This window comes from Ahaetulla prasina, chromosome 1 (assembly GCF_028640845.1).
Source record: "Ahaetulla prasina isolate Xishuangbanna chromosome 1, ASM2864084v1, whole genome shotgun sequence".
NCBI classification, from domain to species: Eukaryota; Metazoa; Chordata; class Lepidosauria; order Squamata; family Colubridae; genus Ahaetulla; species Ahaetulla prasina.
This window is the reverse complement of record NC_080539.1, coordinates 73668557-73690490: the sequence shown is the minus strand read 5'-3', so window position 1 is coordinate 73690490 and position 21934 is coordinate 73668557. Positions and strand designations below refer to the sequence as shown.

General features: G+C 42.3%; 1 protein-coding gene and 1 pseudogene across 1 annotated transcript; one reads left to right on the top strand and one right to left on the bottom strand.

Annotated features, from left to right (window-relative positions):
* Nucleotides 1-516: 516 nt before the first annotated feature.
* LOC131188254 (leucine-rich repeat-containing protein 73-like) lies at nt 517-20578 on the bottom strand. Its single transcript, XM_058163380.1, has 6 exons — nt 19561-20578; nt 17261-17421; nt 8938-9060; nt 6919-7019; nt 5452-5635; nt 517-1761 (listed from the first exon to the last, which is right to left on the bottom strand). Exons 1-6 carry the CDS (start codon nt 19830-19832, stop codon nt 1691-1693), a joined length of 912 nt encoding a protein of 303 aa, XP_058019363.1. The 5' UTR covers nt 19833-20578; the 3' UTR covers nt 517-1690.
* Nucleotides 20066-21934, top strand: LOC131191921 (tight junction-associated protein 1-like; annotated as a pseudogene).

Sequence of the window (21934 nt, the reverse complement as noted above, 5' to 3'; positions counted from 1 at the left end):
GGAACAGGTCCAGGAATGCCTTTGGAAAATTATAGGATTATACAATTGGGTGTAAGTTGTACCTCACCTTAGACCAAGTTCCAACAGATCTAACGGAGGATCCATAGAAGCAAACAATTCTGATTCTTTTAGTCTAGGGATTTATGGACTACTCCCTCTGCCCACTTAGTTGTGGAAAAACTGCCTTTTGGAAAACTCTGATGGATTTGACACGTGAATGTTAATCTTCTGCTCCAGCTAAGGAGAACTGTCTCTTCCTCTTCAACCAAATTTGCATGTGGGAGGACAAGGTGACTTACTTACCTGTATCATATCTCTTCCCCTTGCAATCAATAATTCTTGTCCATTGCAGTAGAAGTCTGGGGAGGAAGAAGAAAGGGGGACAAAAGAGGAGAACAGTGCTACGGTTCTCATTTGCTTCTGTAAATTAATCTGGCTGTGAATCATCCATAGTGGTATTTTCTCTCTCTCTCCACTTCCATGGCTGAATCAGAAGGTTTAATCTAGGAAATCTGGGCCTACTTGGTGAATTCTTGCCTGATCCTAGAGATCTCTGGCCATGGCTTTCAGAGAGGAGGATGTGGTTCAACACCAGTATTCCATCTGGAAGACAGAGAGGGCTAGGTATCTAGCATTGCCAGCTTCTGTCCCCTGTGATACTTCTAGGATAGGGATGAACCCTCTGGAGTTGCAAATGGAATGTGTTGATGGCCTGCAGCTTTGGTAGTTGACTGTGTTCCCCCCTTGAAGCGGGATAGGGAGGTGAGAATGGATAATGTGCTACTATGGGCGTCTTACTTGGCTTTAGCTATCTGAGCAGTGCAGCATGTTCACTGACAAGAAGTTGTCTTTGGTGACCAATGTATGAACTCTTTCATTTCAGCCCCAACTTGGAAGAGCCACCCAAAATGTGAGAATTTGGTGGCATCCACATTTTATTTTTTAAATTAATTTATCAATATTATTTCCACAATCAATTATGTGATTGCTGTAGCTTTTATTTTTAATGGCCTGTTGCCATTTTGTGAAACAAGAGTATATCAAAATAGACTTGAGAAAGTAAAGACATGAAATTGAGTTCAGTGTAGGCGTTGGTTGAAAAGATTCTTGCAACATAACTCTTATTAGCATTCTGCTTTTCGTAAGACAATAAGATACGTGAAGTCAAGCAGCCAAAGTGTTTTACTAATGACATGCTCAGGTGAGCTGTTACTATTTTCAGTGTACATCTCCTCCCTTCTAACTTTTTCATCCATCCGTAGATCAGAACTCTGCCATATTTTTGTGAATTTTATAAAATTTTACCCAAGCATAAATACAAGCAATAAAAAGAATATCTCTTATACATAAATATATACATCTGAAAAAATGCAGCTTCTCCCAAAGATCAGTTAAGTATGGCAAAGTATAAAAATACAGCAACTGAATCATTGAAAGCAGATGATAAGGACTGATTAATTAGGATCTGGTTCCAGAGAAGGAAAGAAAAGGCGACTAGTATATGGATCTTCAGTCACACAGCCCAGTATTTGCATACAGGCATATTAGCTTTCCTATCTTTGCTTTGTGCACACATGAATTCAGAAGCACAGTAGACATTACACAAGATGTGTGAAAATACACATTTCCATCAATATACGATCTTTCCAAATTCAGTACAAGGAAATATTTTTCTCATCAGACATTCTGTTCACATCTCTGTTTCCGCTAATAGACTTTCTCCAAGGCCTGATGTTACCAAGACCATCTGGGAACTAGAATCTGAAATGGAAAAAAGTTTCTTTAGCATTGACACTGGCAATTTTTTATTTTCCTTTTGGCCCCGTAGATACTGCTGCCAAAATCCAAAAGCAAAATGGTTAATTTTCAGCCTTGTGAACTTCTCTTTTGACTGTCTCAAAAACACAAAGCAAAAATCCAGCTATCTCTTATCTAGTGATAACAGCAGTTTCCTGCAGGTTTCAGCACCAGAAGACTAGGGAAGCCATCCTCAGTTGCAGCAGAGCCTTTTAAGAACACCAGGTTCATTGAGCCTCACTTTCTAAACACCTTTGAAGTGCAATGACTGTAAAGTGGCAAGAAATCTTCAAAACAACAAGTTTGTAAAACCACCCAGTGAGTTAACATTTCTTCCAATACAAAAGATAAATTAACAGCCTGCATAATTAAAAGAAATTGAGGTAAAACAGCAAAAAGCTTAATAAGAATTTAATCTTAAAAAGTTACAAACAAATTAAGGGATCAGACAGTTTTGGAATATTAGGACTTTTGTTAAAAGCTTTGGGAAATAATTTTTAAAAAACCAGTATTTTCATGGGAATGGGAATTAAGTCTATTAGAAAATAAGCAATAGAAATTTGAAATTTTGCAATTTTAAAATTAAAACAGTAGAGGGGACTAAAGACTTCAGGCAGAAGAAAGGAAAAAGTCTTGTGAAACCTACCAATGACAAACAAGGCTATGACATTTGAGACATTTGAGGAAATTTTTGAAGAATGGGGTTAGCATCTGGTAGCTAATACGTCAGCAACAGTGTTTTCCTACAGTATAAGAATGTATTACTTCCAAAAGATTTTAAAGAAGAAATGATAACTAAAAGGGAATATTTTGGAAGACTGACAAGATGAAAGGGATACACAAGTATTAATGCAGAAATACTTGGAAATAAATTCTGGACTATAAGTCAGAGATGACAGACAAAATGGAATTACAAATGGTAAGACAAAATAACCCTGCATAATGATTTTTTATCAGATTTACAAACGTATGTAAATCTTTTGAGATGGGAAAACAAAAACTGAAGTGAGATCATATCCTACAAGAGCATCAGAATGAATTAAGGATTATTAGAAGCAAAAGGAAGGAATGCAAAGTTGATGTATCTTATCAGGATTAAAATGAGATACCTTTATGAAATATTGGAAAGCCTTTACAAGCTTTTTGCCAGCATCTGGACAAAAACAACGTTTTATGGATTCGCCAATGGGTAAGTGATGGCTTATAGGAAGAAGTGATCCAGTTGTAATATTTAGAAATTTAGAGGATGGGAAAATTTTCTTTGTACTTGTGAAGTTCGGAAGTCACTATTGGTTTTTTATCCCCTCTTTTTCTTTTTTCTTTGCATTTTTACTTTTTTCCTGATTTCAGTTTGGGTTATCTTTTATTACAAGTAATCCTCAGTTTACAACCATTCATTCAGGAGCCCTTTGAAGTTACAATGGCACTGAATGGTGGTTAGGGCTGATATTTGGAATGTATTTTTTAAATCCTTTTAAAAGTTCCTTTTAAAAGAAAGAAGCAGCAAGTCTTGGTATTACATGTTTGTTCTGATTCTGTTTTTATATCACCATGGCCTGTATGAAGCTCTGTTGACTTTTAGGATTGGTGATATACCAAGATAAGCAAACATTCAGCATGTTTTAAAAATTGGCACATACTTTTTCACAGAATTGTATTTTCCTCTCTTAATTTATTTAATGGATAGGTGTTTATAGTGACAAATGAAGAACTAGGCTGTTTCCATTTTTATTTTCCAAGTACATTGTTTTGGACCTATGTGGAAACTAGAGGTATTGTTTAAGTAAAGATGCAGCAAACTAGCCACTTTCTTTTCTAAAATTAGAAACAGAAAATATATTCATTAGTACTACATTGTCTCCCCAAGATAACAACATATTGCTGCATTAATTGTATATTCATATTGAAGGTGCAACCGTATCTATCTTCTGATTTTAATTATGGAACTGCTGCATATAAAAATAAATAAATTGGAAACCAGACTGATGTGTGTTTGTAAGCAGGGTAGGTGACTCTGTTAATTACTACTTCCACATACCATTTATAGGAATGATTCAAGAAAATAGCTTTCAATGTGAAAGCATTTATTTAGGGTATATCTGCACTTTAATGTCACCTGGTGACTGTCTAGACAAATCCCTGCAGTTTTCTTGTTTTACTATATTATTTTTTAAAGGAACTCAAAACAAAAGCATTTTCCCAGAAGGATTCTTTATCATTAATTTCAAAATATTTTTTTGAAATTTATCTGAACCCGTAGTCTGTTATAAAATCAAAACTTTAATCATGCTTCTTGCTGTTTATTCTAGGGGAAAAAATATTATTAATTATTTAATAAATAAGCCGTGGTGGTGCAGTGGTTAGAATGCAGTACTGCAGACTACTTCTGCTGACTGCAGTTTGGCAGTTTGAATCTCACCAGGCTCAAGGTTGACTCAGCCTTCCATTCTTCTCAGGTCGGTAAAATGAGGACCCAGATTGTTGGGGGCAGCATGCTGACTCTGTAAACTGCTTAGAGAGGGCCGTAAAGCACTGTGAAGCAATATATAAGTGCTATTGCTATTTCAAACTTCTTTCACAAAGGATTGCAAGAGACTCACTGGGTGTTGTAAAGTTTGTTGATTTGGAAGTTCCTAATAGCTGAAAAGCAGTTAACAAGTCTTTTCCAAAAGTGGTTAGGAAAGGGAGTATGCAAACCAAGGTCTTTTTGAGGGGCCAAATGGAGTTTGAACAAGATGGCTATTCCCTAATCTCCCAGAGCTTTAAAGCTACTGAGATCACTGTCTCGTGATCTCCCCATGAGGACACTTGTGGGTGATCTCAAGTCCTCTCCTTATCTGGAGAGAAATTGTGGAGAGGCAGTCTACTTGCTGGGTCTTCATTCTTGTCATGGTCAGCTTCACTTTTCGTGGTGCCATCTTCAGCTTGTTGTTTCTTCCCCAGAAGTCTTCCCTGCAGTTTTCTTGAAAAGATTTTGGAAGTGGCTTGCCATCTCCATGAAAGCCTTAACTATTAGTTTATATTTAAATTTAGTATCCATCGGCTTCTATTAAGATTTCATCCTGAAAGAGGGATTTCAGTTCTAGATAAACTATGCCAATTATGTTAATACAAATAAATATTGGAATGAAAGAACAATACAATTTGGAGAGACAAGTATCAAAACTTCGAAATTACAAGGAGGAGAACATATCCCTTCTCCATCAATTTATGTGGTGATCTGAAATATAGAATTCCTCTATATTTGTAAAGCATCTCATCACTAGGAGTCTCAACTAATAAGCTATTTAAGTATCAGGTCTGTTTAAACTGTTCTACCTGGCTTAATATACTTTTCCCCTTTATAAAATCGAATAAACTGACAGATACAAATTAGCTTTACAGTATGATAAAAACATATTGAAGCAGGAGTCTCCAACCTTGGCAACTTTAAGACTTGTGGACTTCAACTCCCAGAACTCTGGGAATTGAAGTCCACAAGTCTTAAGGTTGGAGATCCCTGTACTAAAGATAAATGATCAGTGTTCTAGTAAAAAAAAAATTCTTCTCTTTCCAAATAAATCAAAAGATAAAAAATGCAGTATCCTAATTCCACATGCGTGTAAATCTCCCATTTAATGTCACCTCCCATTCTCAAGAAGGAACCACTCTTACTGCTTTGACAGATCCAGGAATTCTTCTCTCTGGCCATCACTTCATGGTTTACAGTCTCATCTTCTTCCTCTCCCTCTGAAAGAAGGTCTGAGATTTGCTGTTGTAGTTCAGGACTAATGTTGTTCTCTGCCAGGATCAATGTCCTCAGAGCTGTTGGATAGTTTTCCACCATGTCCAATAGGATCTGAATTGAGTCGGAACAGAGGCATGAGAAACAGCTCACTCTAGTCACCAGGAAAGAAAAAGATCTAACGAATATCATGAGCCGTGGTGGTGCAGTGGTTAGAGTGCAGTACTGCAGGCTACATCTGCTGATCACTGGCTGCCAGCAGTCTGACAGCTCGAATCTCACCAGACTCAAGGTTGACTCACCCTTCCATCCTTCCAAGGTCTGTAAAATGAGGACCCAGATTGTTGGGGTCAATATGCTGACTCTGTAAACTGCTATGAGAGAGCTGGAAAGCACTGGAAAGCGGTATATAAGTCTTAAGTGCTATTGCTATTGCTATTGGGAGGTGGGAGAAACTTCTAAAGTAGTTTACCAGATTCCCTGCATGGATTGCCCCTATGATAGATTGGGAGGAAGCTAACCACCAGACTGCAAAAACAAGAGCAAATGGTTAGATGAGAGGACCCAAACTCATTGCAATGAACAAGGACATGCATTCAGTATTGCAGCTATTAAGATTGTTGGCTGAGCAGGGACAAAAATAGCCAGAGAAATGATTGAAGCCTGGGAAACGGGCCCCTGACCAGTCAATAGGAGTGCTGATGTACCACTACCAGTTTACCATGTATTTAGGAGCCAAGTGTGTAGTGGCGCAAGGAAACAACTAACTACTTAATAGCTAGCCATCAACACCCTAATTAACAACTAAAAGCCACACACAATCAGGTATCATATAAATACAACTTGTAGAACAGCCACGTGCTTGCATTCTGAAGAGAGAGAGGTTCCCTGAGGATGGGCTTTAGCATGAGCCTGAAAGCTTGGAAGAATAAACCTTTGGTTCTGGTGACCAACTCAGACCAAGTCCTGCAAGGTCTAAAACGTATTTATTACGTCATGGGATCAACAAGGCTTGAATAGCCAATTAATCTAAAACAGTTGTATTTCTTCCTATTCCCAATAATTATATACAGCAAGTTCTGCATCGCTAAAGAGAATCAGTACTTTTATGACTAATTCACCCTATCTAACACTTGTCACTATGTCCACCTTTGTTGATTCAAAAAACAAAGCAAAACCAACCACCCCACTCCCTTCACATCAAACCAAAATCTAAGGGGAGGTAGGATGTCTTCCACATCATAAAAGTTTTAAGTAATTGTAAATTCTTGTGCCCCTTGAGAAAAGGAAAAATACATGGGGGGTGGGTGGAATTATGTGCAAGCTTTGCAATTGGTCACACTGACTTTCATGACTGGCAACAGAAATAAGGGCAACAAAAAGAGAGATTTCCTTACCATAGCTGACTGGTTGGTAAGTCCTGTCCCTTCTAAGTCTAAAACTTCTAAGGTGCGGCTGGATGCCACTGAAACAGCCAGCATTGCTGCTATCTGGTCACCTATGGAACAGAAAGCCAGGAGATGTGAGAAAAGCATAGTGCAGCTCTACCAGAAACAGCCACTTCAAGAGTAGTAGAACATGAGGGACATCCGCAATCATCTGAATGCTGAAAGTTTCTCCACTTTCCCTCAGATTATGGCTCCTAATGCTGAATTCCATAGTTGCAGCTTTATAAAGAAGATGCTGGATTAATACTTTACTGTGTGTTGCAGTGGTGGATTTCAAAAAATTTTACTACCAATTCTGTGGGCATGGCATGGCTTGGTGGGCATGGCAGGGGAAGGTTACTGCAAAATCCCCATTTCCTCCCAATCAGCTGGGGCTTGGGAGGCAGAAAATAGACAGGGGTGGGGCCAGTCAGAATTTTCACTACTGGTTCTCCAGAACTGGTCAGAACCTGCTGAAACCCACCTCTGGTGTGTTTACAATGCAAGATGCTAGGCAATGGTAAGGAAATTCTCCTTTTCCTCCTGCTTTTCATCCTTGGCAAACTATAGCCAAACAATAGCAAATAATAATAATAATAATAATAATTCTCAGACACTGAGCAAATCTCTGAGTAATCTTGTTGTCTCCGAGTAGCCCTCTAGCTCTAGCACCTTATGATTGGTTAGTGGATGAAAAGATATGCACCGCTCCTTGGGAACTGAGGTATGTGGGGGGGGAAGGGGGGCTATCAATCCTGAGAGGGCAAGGTGAGGTAGGGTGTACACAAGTATGGCCAAGATGTTCACATCCATTTCCTTTAGTGGGGTGAGTAATACAGAGCAGCCTGGCTCACCAGCTGCCAAATCAGCTCGGCAATGCAGCTGGGAAGAGAAGAAGTTTCCATGGCAACTACTGTTGGAACTCCTCTTTGCCTTGTTATTTTTTGAAGCGGCAGCTGGGAAAGGGATAACTTATGCCCACCAAGCCCAGTGGTTAAGATCTACAGGATGTGGGATAGTATCCAGCCAATGACCCCACGAATGTGGTACTGCCATGGAGTCTGCAGGAGCAGCTCATAATCTTGGTTCCAGATGGCCCAATACAGCTCTGCTGCCCTTCCGTTGTGTAGAGGGGTAGTCCTCCATCCTACTTTTCCAGAATAGAGTATATGATGATGGCAGGTTTGGTTTTGTGCTTTCAGCTTTCAATTATGAAGTGGTTTCTTAAGCTTTCTTTTATTGCTTCTATTTTAAGCACGTGTGTGGAAGATTATTCCTGACAAAATGGCTCCTGCCTTACAGACAAGGAAGAAAAAAAACCACCAAGATTGGGGGAAGACCTGACTGAAAATTTACAAAGTCCCTACCAGCCTTTGAAGATCAAGTGGGAGAGATACAATCCCAACACATCCAGAAGATAATGGGCTATAGAAGGTTGAGATAAAAAACACCGGATAAGCTGGCACAAATGGGCTGATTTTGTAGCAAGCAGCTTCACCAGCTGCCAAATTTGCTTTTTTTCTAAGTAGCCTTCTCATAGTCCTTAGGTCGTCTTGATTAGAGAACAAAATAAACAACTTTTAAATTATTATTGGTATAAGGCAAGCATGACAAACCCACAGGCCGCATCAGGCCCTGGACAGTGAGTAATGAAGCCCTACAAGATTTATTTTAAAAAATTAAAGGAAGTTTGTTATTTATATACAGTAATTAAATATTTCATGTGCTGCCCAAGATAATTCCTCTTCAGTCAATGAGGCCCAGCCAAATCCAAAAACTGGGCACACGTGGCGTAAGGCAATTTGACTCTGTTTCCTAACTGAGAAGACATAATGGCCTTCTAAGTAGCTCTGTTGGGTATTATCTGGATTTGTTTTAAGATGCAGTTAAGGTTAAATATAATAACCTTATATAAGCCTAACAAGATCTCTAGTAGCCGGAAGGACACACAAACACTGCCAAGTATCCAAATCCAAATAATCCTCTCACCCAGGGGATTGTAGTCCAAGTTCAACACTCGCACCTGGGAACTATGAGCCACTGCAATCGCCAGACGTCCCCATCCTTTGGGGGTGATGCCAGAATTTGCACTGAGAGTCAGTTCCTTCAATCCTAGGTATAAAAGAAAAGCCAGGTGACCTCATGGCAACTTTTACAAAGCCTCTTCTGTTCAGGGTTGATATCACTTTATTATTAATGAAGGTGAAATTTATCCAACTGATCAATTAACCTCAACATATATTTTCAACACGCTATTGTTCAAACTAGCACTACAATTATTTGGTAACCTACGTTAGATATGGAGAAACTAGAAGTGGAGCAAAACATTTTCAGGAACAAAAGAAGCTCAAGTTGCTTGAGTGGCTGAGAGGCAAACTCCAATAGTGTTACCTTACCATCCCAATTGTCACAATAATGTAACTAAGCTAAATATTTGATCATGTTCTCCCTTTCCCCAACTAATGCTGTTCATATGTGCTGAAATGAGAACAGAAATCCTAACCACTACGGCCCAATGTTGCAATTTGTAGTCCCACAATTTCTGGAGCACAAGATTGGGGAAAACTTCTTCAGGAATATTTGAAGTTCTGCTCTCTGATTCTCCAATCCGAACAATAGCTGCAGGTAGCCCTTGACTTACAACCCTTCCATTTAGTGACCATTCAAAGTTACAACGGCACTAAAAGAAGTGACTTGTGACATTTTTCACACTTATGACTAATCAAAATTCCAGTATTTGGCAACTGACATGTATTTATGCACTGTTCCAAGGTCATGTGATCACCTTTTGTAACCTTCCCAGCTGGCTTCCAACAAGCAAGGACAACGGAGAAAGCCAACTTTGCTGAAAAGCTGCTATGGTTCACAACTATTGCAAAACTTACTTAACAACTGCCTTGTTGGCAGCGGAAACTTTGTGGTCAATTATAGTTGTAAGTCGAGAACTGAGAGCTATCAATTTAAAAAAGATAAATATAACAGACTGACCTGTATTACAGTTTATATGTCTCGTCTACAACCCCAGGATGCTATAAACAAAAATATACTTTCAAAATAGAAGATTGTTTATTAAGCTATATTGTGAATATGTGCTTAAAATGATGTATATATTCATTACCCTTTGACTTAAGGATACATTTCCACACCTCAGCTGATTATTATTTTACACTTCTCCATATCAATGCATATGTCTGATCAGCTGAACTGATAATGTATGCAAACATACTGTGCTATATAATTAGAGACTTTATAATTAGACAAAGATGTTACAGTATTCAATTAAATAAATATATAAATCATAGTTACATGTTCCAGGGGAAGATTATTATGGTTTTAGATAATCAGAAAAACAAGATTGCATTACTTATTACTTAATTTTTAAAATATACCATAATATCGGGAAGTTCACTTATGTAATTTTTGTCCATTTAAAATCAGCATTTGATTTGATTCTTAAGGATGAATACTTAAAGAAGTACAATTGCTAACAGCAAACTCAAATGGTTGTTTCTTATTCAAAAACTTTATCCTTAACTGAAGGTCAAAAGTAATCATCATCGTCATAGTCTAATTTAATTCCAACTTGGAAAAGGAAAAAAATAACAATATAACAGACATCTTTCCAACTTGTTTATATTTGAATACTAATATAGTGGTACTTTCCTTGACATCAAATAGTACAAGAGAGCTTTATAGCTTCTTGCAATCTATTGTGTATTGAGGAATTCTTAATTATCTATTTTCCTAATGGAAAAACTGAGGCAGGTTGTTAAAAAAACTAGCCAAATATAGACACCAGGTAAATTGAAAATACGTATGCAGAGCAAATCAGGTTTTATAGATCTCAGTAGGTTGCTTTCTATACAACAATAATTTCCTATCAGGCATAAATTGGTTGAAAGTGCCCAAAACAATCTTTCTTCCTTAGGTAAATAGAACTAACTGCCTATAAACATTGCAAAAGTGGTTGCTCAGTTTTTGTGGGGTACCCAGATCTGCCCCTATAATGGTTTGGCTAGGTAGAAATGTTGCACCCAAATTCTTAACAACCGTGTTTGTATTGTACACACTATTGTATCAGCAGTCTAGATTGGTCACAATTGAAGCTTCAGGTCAAATGTATTTACACAATGCTTAGTTTAAACTAATCTTTCCTGTGTTGGTTTGAGTTTCCTAATCTATCTGGAATGCTTTAAACCCTTTAGAAATAATCTTGGAAATAAAAACATCCAGTATTATGAATTTGTCCTGGATTTAGCTCAGTTGAGTTTTTACAGAAAACAAAACAAAACAAACTTAGTCATTGTGATATTATTTATTAGATTTGTTTGCCATCTATCTTTCTTTGAGACAACTCTACAGGCTTTACTAAACTCCCCAAAGTGGTATTATTCCCAATTACTGAGTCTTGGATGCCCTGACCAAAACTTTATGCTTGGATGTTATCATTCTATTATGATTGCCCCAAATCAGAGGACAGCCTCTACAATGTGTGTATGTGTGTGTATGTTATATAACCATGTGTGTTTGTATGATTATATGTGTATATAAGCACAGATCTATTCATTTATTTTTGTATTAGACCAAGGATCCATATTCAGCAGAACATAAATTCAGCATTTCCACTCTTGAATTCCTACTGGAATCTGGGTTAGAAATTAGTGAAGAATGGGAGTGGGGGCAGAGATTGTAATTCAGAAAGGCAAAGGAGTGTTTTACTCAGTCAAGCATTCTCTGGTACTATTTTTTAGATTTATTTGAAATTTGCTATATTTAGTTCTTTTGCTGAAAACAAATGCCTGATATTTACGGAAAACCTTTTATGTTATAGAAGAATGCTTCACATTTCTAGGATACCGAGTTTTCCTTGAAGATGTGTGTACGTGTGTGTATGTGTATAAAGATAGATAGATAGTGTTATGTATTAACAGTTGTGCCTTTAAATATTTGAGCGGGAAATCAGCACGTTGCTGATTGGACGAAGCCTCCAGCAGAACTGTATAAAAGGAGAGGTTTTAGCCCCAGCCTGTTGCTGGGTTCACCCTATATTAAAGAGCTGTTGTCACTACCCTGGTCTCCAGCCTCGTTACTTCCCGAACTTAACATTGGCGACGAAGGTGGGATATCGAGGCTAAAGGAGAACCAGAACCGAGCTGAAGCACGCTAGTTCCGAACCCAGCAAACTCAGGGCAGAAACGCGGAAATGGCAAACACGCCACCCGCACCGTACAACCCGGGCAAGGAGAAATGGGGAACATATATGACCCGTTTCGAAAGCTTTCTAGAAGCCAACGAACTACAGGGGATCCCTGATAACCGCAAGCGGGCTTACTTCCTAAGCCATTGCGGGCCGGAGGTAATCGAGATTGCGGAAGCCCTGGCAGAGCCAACGCCGATACAATCGGTATCGTGGCCGACTCTGCAGACTTTGCTGAAGAACCATTTCGCACCGACGCCGTCCAAATACGTGCAGCGGTTTGAATTCGGAGAACGTAGACAGATGGAGGGCGAGTCCATCGGTGACTACATGGCCCTTTTAAGAAGACCGGCCAAGGACGGCGGATACCGAGCCTTAGACGAAGTGCTACTTGACCACCCCATCGGAGGGGCCAAGGCCATCCGCCTCCGGCGACGACTGCTAGCCAGGAGCAACCTGACACTAGCCACCGCTCTGGACGAGGCCAGAGCACACGAAATGTCTACTAAAGCAGCAGAGACTCTGCAAAAGCCTCTTCAATCCAAGACGAGCGCAAGGCCAACGCCAGTACACCAGGAGGAGATTCAGTCCGAATCCGAAGGTGAGGGCGAGGATGAGGAAGGGGTCTACCGGACTGAGAAACGCGACACGGAGGACCGTGGCGAGTCACGGAAGCTGTGGAGGGCAGCATCAGCGCCAACGCTGCAGGTTTAAAGACGCAACATGCCGGCGGTGTGGGAAGAAAGGACACTTAGCTCAGGTTTGCAGAGCGCCCAACCTTCCGCCGAAAATTCAAATCGGCCAATCAAACGCTGAACCGGAAAGGCGGCCCGCGATTGGTTCTAACAAGAAAGGCGAAGTCTAACCAAACGACTGTCATTATAGGCCGCGCCTCAACCAAAGTGGAAAGAAGATTTTCACAAAGCCCAAGATCGAGGGAGTACGGTGCAGGCTTGAAGTGGACACGGGATCAGCGATCACCATCATGTCCTGGGACACCTGGCGAAGTCGCTGCCGTCCGTCATGAGCGCCATCTGCAAGCACAGCGGCTACGAGTGCACGACTACCAGGGAATCGCATCCCTGTTCGAGGACCACCTCCGTCCGAGTCGAGTACGGCCCTCATAAAAAGACCCTGCCCATCACGATCGTCGAAGGAACTCTGCCCAGTCTGTTGGGACTAGACTGGTTTCGTGCCCTGGGCATGGGAGTGACTGGCATCTACAGAAGTGACTGCAATTTGAAAGACATTCTCTTTAACGAGTTCGAAGATGTCTTCAAGGACTGCCTGGGCAAGTACAAGGGGACCCCTATTTCCTTCAACTTAGACCCCAGGTAGCCCCCATTAGGCTTAAGGCGAGGAGAGTCCCTTTTGCCCTAAAACCAAAAATTGATAAGGAGCTGGACAAGCTCATAAATCAGGGGGTCTTGGTGCCAGTCGATCACGCAAAGTGGGAGACGCCAATCGTCACCCCCATCAAATCGGACGGGTCAATTAGAATTTGCGCTGACTACAAGGCGACGCTTAACAAAGCCTTACAGAAAAGCGCGTACCCGGTTCCCGTAGTGCAACATTTATTGCACTCCTTGGGGCAAGGGCAAGTCTTTGCAAAGTTAGACTTGGCCCAAGCCTACCAACAACTGCCAGTAGACGCCCGCACAGCCGAAGCCCAAACGATTGTGACGCACAGGGGGGCATTCAAGTGCACCCGATTGCAATTTGGGGTTAGTGTGGCACCAGGGTTGTTCCAAAACCTGATGGAACGACTACTGCAAGGGCTCCCTGGGGTAGTCCCCTACTTCGATGATGTCCTAATTTCAGGGGAAAACATGGAGGAATTGGGGGAGCGGTTAAGAAAGGTCTTGAGCATTTTCCGGACAGCCGGATTAAAAGTCAAGACAAATAAATGTCAGATAGGGGTCGAATCGGTCGATTTCTTGGGCTACGGATAGACAAGAAAGGAATTCACCCTACTGAGAGCAAAGTTAAGGCAATTAGGAAGGCTCCAGCGCCCAAAAACAAAGCAGAGCTGCAGGCATTCCTGGGATTGGTTAATTTTACGCGGTCTTTTAAAGAACAAAGCAACCGCTATGGAACCGCTGCATAGGCTCTTAGGAAAAATACTGTTTGGTCTTGGGAAAGTCAGAAAATAGGGCTTTTGAAGCAGTCAAGAACCTGCTCTCAAGTGATAGCCTGCTTATCCAATATCACGACTCACTACCCCTAGTGCTGGTTTGCGATGCGTCCCCTTATGGGGTGGGGGCTGTACTCAGCCATAGGCTTCCAAACGGCACAGAAGCCCCTATAGCGTTCTACTCTAGAACGATGTCCTCCCCAGAGAGGAACTACAGCCAATTAGACAAAGAAGCATTAGCCATTGTATCAGGGGTCAAAAAATTCCATGAGTATGTCTTTGGGCGGAATTTTGAAATCGTGACTGACCACAGACCGTTACTGGGATTACTGGCTGGCGACCGGCCAACGCCTGTGGCACTTTCGCCACGTTTGACTCGATGGACTATATTTTTAGCCGCTTACTCATACAAGCTGCAGCATCGACCGGGGAAAGAAGTGGGGCATGCAGACGCATTGAGCCGATGCCCACTGCCAGGGGCGACCGAAGACCCCACTCCGGGGACACCCATCCTCCTTATTGACTCGTTGGACTCTGGCCCAGTCACATCAAAGGAAGTGGCTCGGGCATCATACCGGGACATTGTGTTAAGGACTGTACTCGGTTGGGTACAGAGAGGGTGGCCCGCTGCGCCGGGCGAACGGTTCAAAGAATTTGTTAAGAAACGTGATGAGCTCTCGGCTCAAGGGGGGTGCCTGTTATGGGGTGATCGTGTGATAATTCCTGCTAAGTTAAGGGCAAGGTATTGGACCTCCTCCACGAGGTCACCCAGGCATCGTAAGGATGAAGGGGTTAGCTAGAAGCTATGTATGGTGGCCACTCATGGACGCAGAGATTGCCGAGAGGGTAGGGAAATGCCAAGCTTGCCAAGAGTCCAGACCGCTACCCCCAACGGCCCCAGTCAGAGAATGGGAAAAGCCCCAAGGGCCTTGGTCAAGAATCCACATTGACTTTGCTGGCCCCTTTCACGGCCAAACGTTCCTAGTGGTGGTGGACGCATTTTCCAAATGGTTAGAGATCATACTTATGAAGTCCACCACAGCGAAGCAGTAATCGCAACCCTGCGCCACCTATTCGCAACTCACGGGTTGCCGGACACTCTGGTGTCCGACAATGGGCCCCAATTCACGGCAGCCCAGTTTGAAGAGTACCTGGCAGAGGAAGGCATCCGACATGCCCTCTCTGCACCTTTCCACCCTGCGTCGAATGGCCTTGCAGGGCGTTCCGTCCGGAGCGCTAAGGAGGCATTGTCCAGGCTCAAGCCAGGTGACTGGCAAACGAAAATAGACTTTTTCCTAGCCGTCCAGCACAGAACCCCAAGCACAGCCACGGGAAAAAGCCCAGCCGAATTGCTAATGGGACGAAAACTCCGGTGCCCACTTGACCGTTTGAACCCCCATTACACACCCGAGGGTTACAAGGGGGAGCTAGAAAAAACAAGAGAAATGAGCATAGGCGACCGGGTGTGGGCCCGAAACTATGGGGACGGCCCGAGTTGGGTCGCCGGACAAGTAACGAAAGTAACAGGGCCAAAATCATACGTGATAGAGCTACCAGACAACCGAGTGTGGCGGCGCCACATAGATCAGTTAAGGAAACGAATAACTGACCAAACCAAACCAACAGAGACAGGTAATGACCAATACCACTTTGAATCCACAGCTGACAATGACCCGGGGGAGGCGCAAGACTTAGCTGAGGTTCCAGAGTTCCAGCGACGCCATCAGGTCCCCGAGGGAAACAGCAAGGAAAATTCCAAAATTAATCCAAGGCCGGATGGCCAAGAAAAAGAGTCGGACAATAATCCAGAGCCCGATGGCCTAGAGAAAGAGCTGGGAGGAGAAAACAGCCCCTCCGACCAGCTCAAAACACCACCCAGAACTGAACCGCGCAGGTCAGAAAGAACTAGGAGACGCCCAGGTTATTTGCGTGACTACGTCGAAAAATAACATGTGAATAAATATGTAAATAAGACCAAGTGTTTTCTGGGAGGGGAGGAGTGTTATGTATTAACAGTTGTGCCTTTAAATATTTGAGCGGGAAATCAGCACGTTGCTGATTGGACGAAGCCTCCAGCAGAACTGTATAAAAGGAGAGGTTTTAGCCCCAGCCTGTTGCTGGGTTCACCCTATATTAAAGAGCTGTTGTCACTACCCTGGTCTCCAGCCTCGTTACTTCCCGAACTTAACAGATAGATAGATAGATAGATAGATAGATAGATAGATAGATAGATAGATAGATACTGTATAGATAGATAGATATAGATATATGTATAAAGGTAAAGGTTCCCCTCGCACATACATGCTAGTCGTTGCCGACTCTAGGGGGCGGTGCTCATCTCCATTTCAAAGCCAAAGAACCAGCGCTGTCCAAAGACGTCTCCGTGGTCACGTGGCCGGCATGACTCAACGACAAAGGTGCACGGAACGCTGTTACCTTCCCACCAAAGGTGATCCCTATTTTTTCTACTTGCATTTTTTATGTGCTTTTGAACTGCTAGGTTGGCAGAAGCTGGGACAAGTAACAGGAGCTCACCCCCGTTATGCGGCAGCACTAGGGATTCGAACCATTGAACTGCCGAAGCTCAGCGTCTTAGCCCCTGAGCCACTGCATCCCATAGATATATGTATATAGATATATAAATATAGATATAGATATTCAAGAGCCCATTCTAGTTTCACATGAAAAGAAGTACACTTCTGTTTTTAATATTGTCTGTGAGGAGTTGAAAATCATTTTTTAATATAATTTTATTAAATATTTAAAAACATTTTGCTTGAAACTCATTTATTCTTATCGCCTTTAAGGCTCATCACCTACCAGATGATTTCTGGTTTGAGCCCACTGCACTAAAAAACCAAAGCCATAATTTCTTATGGATGAGGAACTCTTGTCACTCCCACAATCCCTTTTGCTTTGCTTTGATAGAGCAAAAGACCAAAGAGACAGCTGCAAAATATGACATGTCCTCTCTTCCTTACCTGACTTGGCCCCATCAGGAGGAAGAAGACCACAAATCAAGTTGATGCCTTCATCCCCCAGCATGCAGTCCCCCAAATCCAAGGCCACGAGGGAGGGATGGATGGATAAAGCTGGGTTGAGAATGGCCAGACCAGCATCTGTCAGAGGACTTCCATGAAGGCTGCATAAAGAAAAAGGAATTATACACTCTCTTTTCTTTGACTTGCAAATGATAAACAAATCCTAGGTCAGTGTTTCTCAATGTCAGCAACTTTGAGATGTGTGAATTTCAACTCCCACAATTCTCAGCCAGCATCCACACATCTCAAAGTTGCTGACGTTGAGAAATACCAGTTGGCATACTTGCTGCATATGTACTTGTTTTTCAGGAATTAGACTGAAACTAGGCATTGGTAGAAAAACACAGGAAGGTTAAAATGGAGGATAGGAAGATTTGAGCCTTCTGAAACAGGCAGAGAAAATGCTCAATAAAACATCTTCTCTAAAAGCCCATTAATACATATTTTTGTCTCAACTGTCTTGTTTCGGAGCCTATTTCTTTTGTTGGAAGTCATCTCGGAAAGCAGGGATGTCCAGCCTTGGCCACTTTAATACTTGTGGACTTCAACTCCCGGAATTCCCCAGCTAGCAGTGGCATGGGAATTCTAGGAGTTGAAGCCCACAAATCTTAAAGTTGCCAAGGCTGGATACCCCTTGAGACTTTTCTTAGGTAGATTCTTGTTCATGAAAGTTAATTTAGGAGTAAGACATTCTGCTGTTTTTTTTTTAACAAACATTTAAGTTCAGGTCAACCAGTTCCAAATCAGAGGCAGCCATTCCCTACCTTTCTAAAGGCACAATAAGTATCAGAAAGGATTGTGTATTATTTTCCTGATAAAAATACATTAAAAAAATACGAGTGAAAACCGTCATTATTTGAGAACCAATAGGGTAAATTTTAAGAAATAATGTACACTTCTTAAAACTTCAAATTCATAATTGGCATTAGCTATATCCATTACTGGTTGAAGTTATTCTGACTATAGTGGTACCTTGGTACCCAGTAGCATCAAATTTGTTACTCCAGGCTTTTTGTTGAGAAAATTTTGTCCTGCTAATTATCCTTTGTTTGGTACTTAACAAACAAGTTAGACCTTGTTGGTGTTGGTTACCTTGTGACTCGCTACCTTTTCCAGCCGATAGTCACACAGGCAGATAGTCACACAGGCAGCTCTTGCCCTCTACATGTCCCCTTGCAGTCTTGTCTTAGTTTCTGTGGTAATTTTGTAAATTTTTGCATTTTTTCTCATTAGTACAGGTAAGGTGAAGTTTTTATTTTATTTAATCGATTAGCTTTTAGGCTTATTTCTCATGAAAAGTAATGATATACAACCCTATCTTTTTACGTATTGCCTTAAAATGTGCATTGTCCTTGGTTTGGGAATGCATTACATTTATTTACATTATTCCTTCTGGAAAAATTGTATTTGGTACTCATAGTTTTTGGTTCTCTCCCGGAACCAATTAATGACAAGTACCAAGGTACCACTGTATTTGGATCAGGTAAATGAAAATCATACAACCTGCAATTTTAGGAACTGAAGCAGCTTTTTGAAAAAAATATAATGAATTTAAGGGGACTGTCCCAGATCTCCTCTGAAAATGAATACAAGATTTGGAAGCTCATTTAACAGTTCCACCAACATAATGCAACAAAATGACAAAATATGGGTCTATGTTTTCATGCTTTCTTAACCAAAGGTGGGAAAATTGCATTTCTACTAAAATCTATTGGATTTTGACTTCTTATCAGCTCCATCCCCAAATAGCAAACATTCTAATTTGTGGCATTTACTAAAGACTACCTATTACTCTGGAGAATTCAATTGCTGTAATTATCAATATTTAGGATTGGATGACCTCTGGTTCTTTAAGATGCATTAAAATCCCACTTCCCAGGACAAGAAGATGTTTCTTTGGAACAACAACCATTTAACAATATTGAAAGAATAACTGAACTAGCAGTGGTGGGATTCAAATAATTTAACAGCCCTAATGATTTCTTCCAACAACCAGTTCACCAAACTGCTCAGAAAGTTAACAACTGATTCTCCCAAAGTGGTGCGAACTGGCTGAATCCCACCACTGTGAACTAGGCTAAGGAATTCTAGTAGCCTTCCCTCAGGCCTGAGTACATCCCGTTTATGTCAATGAAACATAACTTTTAAAGAAACTAGCACAGCATTTGCCCTGCAGGATTTGCATCACTGGAGTAAGAGGCAACATTCTCAGTTGGTAGTAAGGGGGGGGGGCTACTCACAATAAAGATTGGACAGAGCGGTTTGTCTTCAGAGCTTCAGCCAATTGCTTGACCCGATTGATATTGGAAACAATCCCTAAATTAAGATTGAGTTGAGCCAAGGAATGAGACTCTGCCACCCCCTTGCAGATGCGACCGAAATCTCTATCGGAAATTTGGCAACCACGGAGGGAAAGCAGTTTGATGGAGTTCTCCCGCAAGCTCTCACAGATATCCCGAATCTCCGCACTGGATAAAGTCTCCCCAGAGATCTGAATAGATCCTGGCAACATCGCTCTGAAAACCAGCAAAACACCTTCCGCAGTTGAACTACGTTAATCTGGATTGCTGTACTAAAAAAATACAGGGCACCAAGATTAGCGCACCAGAAGCGCTCTGCGATCCAGTTAAAAAAGAGAAAAGCAGCGCGTCACCAAAAGGAGAGACCCGACAGTCTTTTAATCCGGTGTAAAATTGGAGGCTTGGGTGGAATTTTAAATCAAAGGAATGCATTGATCAAACCAATATGCAATTCGGGGGGAAAAATCCTGCTGGGCGTGTTGCACGAACTGGACACATCAATCCACGCGCCTTGGTTGCACTGAAGTAAATTCCGCGCAAATCCCGAGTTAAAAGCTCGGAGGGTTAACAGCGCCTGCCGTCTAGACAGGGGAAAAAGGGAGCGCGCTCCATTTCTAAGGGTGGGTGGGAAATGAGCGGACTGCTAGGCGGCGCAAGAAGAAATCTCAGGAATAAGAAATGCAAAACCCAAATCCGAGCCAAAGTCTTTCCAGGGTTTGAAAACCTGGGCAAGGCGGATTTTCTGGCTTCTGCAGAAGCGGGAACCAGGAGTCTGCCGGGGAAGGATCCGCCGAGTATCTTCCGGGTTTTCTCCAGTTTCAAAGAAACCCTCTTTCTCCCCCCCCCCCCCCGGTGCTTCTTCCAATCCGCAGGGCTCGAGTCGCCAGCCTGGGGGCTGATCGCCGCCTTGCTGCTCTCTTCCGGATTCCAAAGAACAGTCCACTGCCCAATTGAACTTATGCTACCCGCCAAGCTATCTCGTTGAGTTTAGTCCAGGGGGAGGATGAGAACTGTGACAGGCAGCGCCCCCTTCTTAGCAGCCCAGCCTCAGGTCAACGCTCTGCCTCCAGCTGCTCCTACCAACCTTCCCCCAAGTTGAACCGGGTTCCTGGATCATCTCAAAGCAGCCCTTTCAGCAGCCCCCCACAGGTTCCCAGCACATTTGCCAGTTCCGCCAGCTCCGAGGAGGATTTGCTAGCTAACTGGCAGCGGATGTTTGTGGATAAGGCTCCTCCTACCACAGAGCAGGTGCTAGTAAACCGTACTGCATTTAGCCGTGACACAGCACAGGAGCTTCAGAAACGTTTCAGCCGCTCCATGCAAGAGTTAGGTCGAGTAGCTTCCGCCTACTCAGATGGTGAAGAATCCGTGCAGAGCTACAGCTGGACTGTAAGCAGAGACTCAAGCGTGGACATCGACAGCACAGAGTTTCGAAGTCACCGGAACCACTTCTCTTCTGACTACAGCACAGATTTCTCCCAGGACGAAAGCTGCAAATTGCTGCAAGGGTCTGGTACTGAGGCAATGGCAGAGCCTGTCACTTCTTCACCAGAGAAGTCCAAAGATTACATAGACTACTCATCTGGGAGCCCAGCTGAAGAACAGGAATTGCTGCTCCAGGAAAGCAGGGTGAACAGCCAGGAGGGGGTTTCTGAGCAGAGCAAGGATGGCAAGAGCAAGCCACCTCCTGGGCGCCCACATCGCAGCCCCAAGAGAATGGGGGTTCATCATTTACATCGGAAGGACAGCTTAACCCAGGCTCAGGAGCAAGGCAACTTACTTACTTGAGAATGGAGAAGAATTGTCTTGGCTACCCAGGTTGATTGTTGCATTCTCTTCCCAGGGTTGCCCTTCAAGCCCTGAGACTCAAGGGATTGCCATCATGTTATTTTGGCCAGGAATTCTAGGCAATGTTTAAGTATTTACTGTCTTTTTAATAACACGGGAAAGGGGGAAGAGAGCTCTTCTCTAGCACCAGGATACACTTGGATGTATGCTGGCAACTCTTTGTGCTGATGTTGACTGCTCAAGCACTCCTCAGGTGTGGATAAGAGATAGAATTGTGCTCTCTGTGCCTGCCTTCTTCAACCTGTTCTCCTTGTCTTGAAGGCCAAGATCTAGAAAATAGTTACACTGAGTCCAATTATAATAATATATATGATTGGAAAACCAGCACAATTTTAGATCTACACAAGCACTCTTAACTGTATGAATCTGGTGTTAATTACCTTACAGACCTTCCCTCTTAAGCTTTGCTGGCTGAGGGATTCTGGGAGTTGAAGTCCACAAGTCTTAAAGTTGCCAAGGTTGGAGA

What these genes read in the sequence shown, in the direction of transcription:
- LOC131188254 (XM_058163380.1), bottom strand. Translation starts at nt 19,832, where the DNA reads ATGTTGCCAGGATCTATTCAGATCTCTGGGGAGACTTTATCCAGTGCG. An exon ending in TTACCAACCAGTCAGCTATG is followed by an intron (nt 5,636 to 6,918) that starts GTAAGGAAATCT and finishes GACTCAATTCAG; the next exon opens with ATCCTATTGGACATGGTGGA. An exon ending in TTCCTGGATCTGTCAAAGCA is followed by an intron (nt 1,762 to 5,451) that starts GTAAGAGTGGTT and finishes TTTCCATTTCAG; the next exon opens with ATTCTAGTTCCCAGATGGTC.